The sequence below is a fragment of the Halyomorpha halys genome, unplaced genomic scaffold (genome assembly GCF_000696795.3).
Source record: "Halyomorpha halys isolate HHAL.00 unplaced genomic scaffold, Hhal_1.1 Scaffold1417.1, whole genome shotgun sequence".
Classification (NCBI taxonomy): Eukaryota; Metazoa; Arthropoda; class Insecta; order Hemiptera; family Pentatomidae; genus Halyomorpha; species Halyomorpha halys.
Window position 1 is genome coordinate 40,629 of NW_027114332.1, and position 7,448 is coordinate 48,076.

General features: G+C 30.4%; 2 protein-coding genes across 2 annotated transcripts in view; both read left to right on the forward strand.

The window, feature by feature from the left end:
* The window catches only part of LOC106689624 (receptor expression-enhancing protein 5), a 10,958-nt gene extending 9,324 nt beyond the window's left edge, over positions 1 to 1,634 (forward strand). Inside the window, exons 4-5 of the mRNA XM_014434706.3 lie at positions 43 to 99; positions 216 to 1,634. Of these exons, the coding sequence (XP_014290192.1) occupies positions 43 to 83 (41 nt within the window). The 3' untranslated portion in view covers positions 84 to 99; positions 216 to 1,634. The remainder of the gene's footprint in view (positions 1 to 42; positions 100 to 215) is intronic.
* Positions 1,635 to 4,438: 2,804 nt separating this feature from the next.
* Positions 4,439 to 7,448, forward strand: part of AIMP3 (aaRS-interacting multifunctional protein 3) — a 6,381-nt gene continuing 3,371 nt past the window's right edge. The window contains exons 1-2 of the mRNA XM_014434708.3: positions 4,439 to 4,640; positions 6,290 to 6,385. Of these exons, the coding sequence (XP_014290194.1) occupies positions 4,515 to 4,640; positions 6,290 to 6,385 (222 nt within the window). The 5' untranslated portion in view covers positions 4,439 to 4,514. The remainder of the gene's footprint in view (positions 4,641 to 6,289; positions 6,386 to 7,448) is intronic.

The following is a 7,448-nucleotide window of genomic DNA, read 5'->3' on the forward strand; positions in this document are numbered from 1 at the left end:
CATTGTTTTCAATTTTGAAGTAAACAAATTCTTTGATTCCAGTTACTAAAAAGCTGATAGATGCCGCTGTCAAGAAAGATTAGCATCAATGACTACCTTGTGAGTAAAACTTATTTCTGTAATTTATAAATATGTTGATTTTCCTATAATTCATTGTATCTTTCTGCTCTTTGTTTTCAATTTTTTTTGTATTTACCTCAATTCTCTGTTCACAGGTTTTTCATTCCTTTGATGTGTCAACTTTCATTCACCCGTTCACCGCATAGTCAATCAGATGCACATATAAAACATATGCCATGTTAATTATGTATAAATATCAAGTTTAAATATGCACATATATAAATATTATCTTTTTTAGTATAACTTAAAAAAAAATAAAAATAACTAACCCCTTGTTCAATGATTTAAGTTGTCATCACAAGATCTCGAGTTCTAAAATTGGTAATAAGATCAGTCAATCATTAGGCCATTTTGTTGTTAGGCTAAGTGTTCTATGTTATGTTAATCACACATAAATTATTGAAGCTAAATTACTATAAAGTGTCACCTATTTAACTTTTTAAGCTGTTTAATGACTGATTATGAATGACTTACCAGTGGAGAAGAAAGGGTCCATTAGAAACAGTATATGTTTTGTTGGGAAGGGGGTTGAATAAATAAATAAATAATACGGAAATTTCACATTTCAAAATTGCAGATGCCTTAACAGTTTATCTTGGTAAATATTATATCTTAAAATTTGAGTTAAATTAATTAGTACATTTAATAAAATTAACTGTTTAGACCTTTTTATAGAAGCTACTGTGATATTTATATTTTGGTTATTGTGCCTAATATCTAATAAAGTGACAAGATTATTATTAATTTATTCTATAAATACTGTAAATTGAATAATAGTTTTAATCTATCCTCTCATCTCCTTCGGGATATTTGCTTGTTTGATTTTCCCCTCTCCATTTTTTAAAATTCTTTTGTATTGTTATTTAGTGAAGTACTATTTTGCAATTTTATAAATCATTATTGTTTTCAACTATTAATTGGTATACCTGGTTTAAAAATCATGTAATCATAACTTTTATGTTTTAAATATACTAACTGTAATTTTGTGTTTAATTAAGAAAATAAATTGGACTGAGCAAATTAGGTTTGTTGGTTTCCAAGCATCTGATATTACTTTTTATTTCTAACCTTTCATAATAATTATTTTATCATTGCATGCTAGTTATAGTCTGTCTAGTTATTTAAGTTTGTAATCAGCAAAATACACTATTTTATTATTGATAAATGAATCTGTTAGCATAATATAATTTACTTAATAAGGCTTAAATTTGTATAAAACTTTATTTTTCATAATTTTGGTTAAATGGCTATTGGGCCTTCAAAATTTATAAACTGATGACCGTTGTGAACTTAATTAATAGAAGTGTTGATTTATTAATACTTAGTATTTACTTTAGTAAGCTGAGCAGAATTTAATGTTCATTTATTTCTGAAATTGGATTAATTTTGTGTACGTCATATTTCATTTACTTTATTATTCCCTGCATGGTTGAATCTGGTTTGTTATAAAATAATTTTAAAATGAAAAATTACCTCTGAGTCTTGATGAATAAAGATCTGAAAAAATAAAGAAATGTTTTTTAACCCTATACAAAATGATTTTATTTAAAGGGTAAAGCTGAGACAAAACATATTTTGTAATTGTAAAGCCCTTGGCATCTTCAGACTGCAGCTCTTACTGTTACTCTATGGAGGAGGTTACAATTTTTAAATCAATAAAAAGTATTATTTACTATTACTGGTGCTCTTGACTGTTACCTTCTGGGAAAACATAAAATTTCTTTCTGACCTCTAGTCATCTTGATAAATAGTTGTAGAAGATCATAATCAAGAATAAATATCAAAAGAAAGAATAAGCTGTGCATAGGTTTGCTGGACAGATTAAACTTACCTATGACAATCTCCTATATAGGGAATAAAGGTACAGTTTTATCTAATGAGTCATGTTGGAAGATGGACACTAGGCACTTCCTTATAGGGTTTAGATAATAAAGTAGACTTATGATAATTTGAGCGAGACCTAGAATCAGGTAAGAAAGTCATAGTATTCACTATTCTCCATCAACTCAAACTGTATGAGAAAAGGGGCCAGAAGGCGACAGGGTCGTTACTGTGTTGGTGAGACTCCTAACCACCTCAGATAAGACATAATCTCTGTCAGGAATAACCTCTTTGGACATTGTATATTGATAGGTGGTTATCCGTTATAGGTTATCAGTTAGTTAGCGCCTGGCACATCCTTCGGTCATGTCGATTGTTCTATTTATCTAATAATATATGTGTTCAACCTATTGAACTCTTTTTATTATATTACCCCAACAATCTCCATTTATTTATATTAATCATTGATGATTTTAGTCATCTATTAATAATATACTAACTGATCTGCCTCTTCTAGGATTAAATTTGTTTTTGAAAATATAAGTTATTATTCTAGCATTCAATATGTGTCTCATTATTTCACAATATAGCTTCAGTTTCTCCTCCCAAATTTAGAACTAGATCAACTCACAATAAAGGGTTCCTGATCATAAAATATTTGCAGGCTCCTGAAGTTGTAATACTCATAATATAATGGTATAAATTAGAAACAGAGGCACAGCGTAATGAAGTCTGTGAAGCTTAAAGATAGGCACAAGCCACTTACTATTTCTTTTTTTAGCTAACCTGTTTCATGACTGCTCAGTGTCCATGATTCTATTTTGTTTATAAAATATTACTTATATATTCAGCCTACAAATTATTCATATTCTTAATCAGTGCTGTTTTTCCTTGTTTATAATACTTTTGAAACAATTTATACACTCTAAGTAGCTCCTTGTGTTTTTAAAACCTTATTATTTTTTTTATTTATAGTCCTTTGTAGTCAGGTATACTACATGGTAGTCGCCTTGCTTGCTTAAGCCTGAGCAGATCAACATTGTCATCCAATATGTGTTCCCGGGAAGACCCGTGAAGAGAAGTAAGAACTTACCCTCTCCAAACTGCTCCCCTCACAAAGCTACGTCCAGCGATACTGAAGGGCATTGACAGTTGAATTGAAATAATGAAGCAAACTTAAAAAAAGGATAAAAAGCTAAAAAAAAATCATAAAATAAAAAATTAAAATATGTAAGGGAAGAAATAATAAAAAGGGGGGAAAATCATGTATAACATTAGTACATAATGCAGACATTTTATAATGTGATAAGTTAAAAATAATTATGCAGTGACAATTTATATTAATAGGAATAAAAAAAAATTGTGCTTCACTAGTCATAAAGTATGCTATGTATAAGGAAACCCAATGAAATTCGGCAGTACAACATTTTTAATAAAGTGTTTTTCTCTCCTTCTCTTAGTCTGTTTAGTATTTTGTATGGGAAGGAACTAACACCAATTAATCAGGTACAAACCATGGAGGATGTCTAGAACGATTCCCCACAAAACTTAATGTACTAAGCACAGATTGTTTAATGTCCGTTGCACTTTTAGTAGGAAGTTCGATGAGGTTAGCTGATAATAAGCATTCATTTTATCGTACTTATCACGAATTGCACGAGTATCCCTGAATAGCTGCCTTCTAATGGGCCAAAAATAGTGACTATAATGTTTTTTCTTCTTCCATGAGCATCTTTAACGTAAATTTGGGTGTCATTTCATGATTATAATCATCAGAAAATCAATCTCATTGCCGAACTTCATTATAATGATATCTCTTCTTCCTAATAAGTGAGTGGAGCTAACAGCTTCGACCCGTACACAAAGGCCTTTAGTAGGGATAGTGGTAATCAGTTAAGGGAGATAATTCTCCGTCAGGACGTTGTCTCTCTAACAGCCGAAGGCCTATTTCACATCCTGCTGCCGATTATATGTAGTCCCTATTTGAAGTAGACTTCAATGTTCTTTACTTTTTGTATTAAAAAGTTTTCTTCTGCAAGCACACTTGTGATGTTATATATTAATAATTGAAAAAAAATCTGAAAACTTCATGTTTTTTTTTCGTGCTGTAATGTATGTAAGCGCTAAGAGACAGTGCAAAACTAGCATACTTCTATTTAACGTCCAGCAAAGCAATCAATACTATCTCCTGGTTTCTAACGTTTATTTCCATTAATGGTCCACATAGTGTGTAATTTTATTTACCTAATATGCTACAGAAAACAGACATTTTTTTCTGTACGGCCTAACAGTATCAGCCAAGGCAGTAGGGTTTTTGAATAATTTACTGTTTAAAAATTATATTGTTAATATTTGAAGGAATATTGACCATACTTTGTAAATATTGTAATTTTTCAATGTTGAAATATTTACAATTAGAATTTCATACGAATAACAAGAGTCTTTATATTTGCACTAAACAACATTTGGATGACTTTTGTTGCTTTGGATACCTTAGCTTGTACACACTTCTAGAAACAGTTTATAACCTCTCTTTAACTGTCAAATACAGTTTAAAATTTTAAATTAGCATCATGGGTTCGATTAGATTAAAAGAAACAAATGATGATGAAGCTGACATTTTATCTACTCAGTGGATGGAATATGCCCATATATATTTGAAGAATATTACTCCTCCATACCGCAGTCAAATATTATCGGTAATCAATTTAAATTATTACTTCCTTATTGTGGATTAAACCTCTCATTCTTATTAATCTTCATGGTTTATATTTAAACCCTGGAAAATCTTATCTCATGTAGTTAGGTTTTTTGGTTAGGAGTTAGGAGTTTGGTTCTTTAAATTCCTAATGAAAAATAATTGTTTGGACTGTCTTGTAAAAGCAAATGGATTGCTATAATAAGTAACAAAGCTAAAAATTGTATAATTACTTTTATTAACTGAATATATGTATATATTGTATGTAATTATACAATTAGCCAATCCATTTTTATTTTTTCAGTTAAAATTTAATTGAAAAAAGTGGAATAAATTTTGTTAACAGGTTTTAAGAGTCAACATGGTGGGTGGTTTTATAAGTACCTTCATATAGCTATACTATAGTAAGATATAGCAATAATTTTACTATAATTGGATTATAGCTCTTGACTTACTCTTTCGAGGGATTAATCAACCTCCAACTGATCCTTTTCAATTGAGATCATGAACTAAATATACACTAAAATTCAAATTCATTTTATGGTTTTGGATTATTTTTGACAAGAAAGGTTTAATATTTTCTCATAATCTTTAAGTATATGCCCACCTGCCATGTTGGAGTGAAGTTTTGAACTGATTTCTGAACTTTTCTTATTGCATTAACCATTGATGACAATTGTGTTAATTATCATACTTCTATAAGTCACATTGGGAATAATCTACCACTGGGACTGCAACACCTGAGTTTAGTATCAACTTTAGCTTATAAATATTTTGGTTTACTCCTTTTTGATTTTATTTTTTCCTATGCATTTCTAAATTTTTTAATTAAAATTGATACCTACTATCTTGCTATGGATCAAAAAATTAATTGTTGATTGTGAGGTGTGAAGAATCCTCGAATCAATAAATGTTCAAAGATTATTTCAACTTAGTTATTCTAGTTTATCTTATCTTCTTATCATGAGGTATTAATTATGAATAGAGTTTAGTCAGCTTACTTACTATACTTGACCTATAAGGATGTTATCATACTTAATACCTGATAGAAATATGAAGCATTCAGAAAATAGGGAAATTTCTTGTCACTGTAGAAAGCATATTTAATGTAAAAGTTAACTTTATAGTAAAATAACTGGTTTAATTATCCTAATTGTTTCTTGACATTGTCTTTGGATATCTCTCCCCATAGATCTTTTAAGGATTCCCATTTATTGTACAAAACATAATGTCTTTTTAGTCTCTTCTGCTAAATAGAACTGATATATGATATGGCATTCTTACTTCATTTATGACCATGAACCCATAGCTAAGGTGCTCTTATTGGTCTTTACTTACTTGAAAAAACAAAAATTAGTGAATCACCCTTTTTTATTATGTGAAAGCACGTACATTATATAATTAGTTCCACTCATCTGTTTAATGATGAGAACATTCATAATAAAACATGAAGTGTGTTTGCTCATAAATATATGTAAGTGGATTATATTAGAGGTTCTGAATTCCTTTTTAATATACTTATACTTAATTGCGCATAATTTACTGGTATATTGAATATCACATTTGATATTCTAATTGTTTCTCACTATTAACAATTAATGTACTTCGCCATAATTCTGTTTAATCTAAATAATTATGTTTTATTTTCAGGAACTCAATGAAGCTTTAAGTTTTCAATCATATCTTGGAGGAAATCAAATTACTACAGCGGATAAAGCTGTTTTCAGATCATTAAGGCATATAATGGTGATATTTAATTACTAATTTCTATTGAAATAATTTTCTATTTGTAATGAACATGTTTCCCTATTTATTTTTAATTTTAAGAAAATATTGAAATTTTAATTAACATATCTGCTTATACCTATATAACATTTGTCTGTTAACTAATTGAATACACTATATTTTAATTTCCAATGTGGAATATAATCTGTCCGAAATTCAAAACATATAAGTTCAAACTTATCATAATTGGTTTGCCATCAGTTAATAGCGTTTCCTTTGATGATGAAATTCAAAGACAAAATTAAATACTAATCATTATCAATTTTTCATTGCTCAATTGGTTATGATTCTTTTGCTATGATTAAGATGGTACATTATATGTATTATCCAGTTGATGGATAACACAGGTCTACAACCACTAATTTGATTTGATAAATGCAGCTAATCTTTATGTTTTTTGTGCACTTGAACCAAAAAATGATTTCTTTGTGAGCTCACTGAAGGCGAGGGGTGTGTCGCCGGATCTTAGAAATGTGATTTCAGCTCTCCTTACAACAAATAACATCAAAATCAATGTAGGTGCCTACTCAACAAGCCAAATCCGAGTAAAGCGTGGAGTACCTCAAGGCGGCCCCTTGTCGTCTTCGCTATTCAACCTGGCTATAGACCATCTATACCGCGACCTGTGTGAGCAAAGCTTCGTAAGTAAATATGGATATAAGCTAAATAGTGACCAAGGTTGTGTGGTCCTCACAGGGTTTGCAGATGACCAGGCGGTTTCAGCGTGCAACAAGGTTGCTGCGGAAAGAGTTATTGATAGCGTACAGAGGACGCTCAAAGAAATCGGTTTGGCATTGAATCCTCAAAAGAGTGTGGGCATCGTCATAAGTAAAGGAGAGCTGGAATCGACGAAGCTCTCCCTCGAGAATGGAGACAGCATTCTAACAATGAAAGAAGGCGACACCATAAAATATTTAGGATGCACATTCTCGGGAGAGCTGCAGTTCAACGAGGATTCGGTGACAAAGTTGAATAAGAATCTGGATAAGCTCGTCACCTCGTGCTTGCTTAAGCCCGAGCAGAA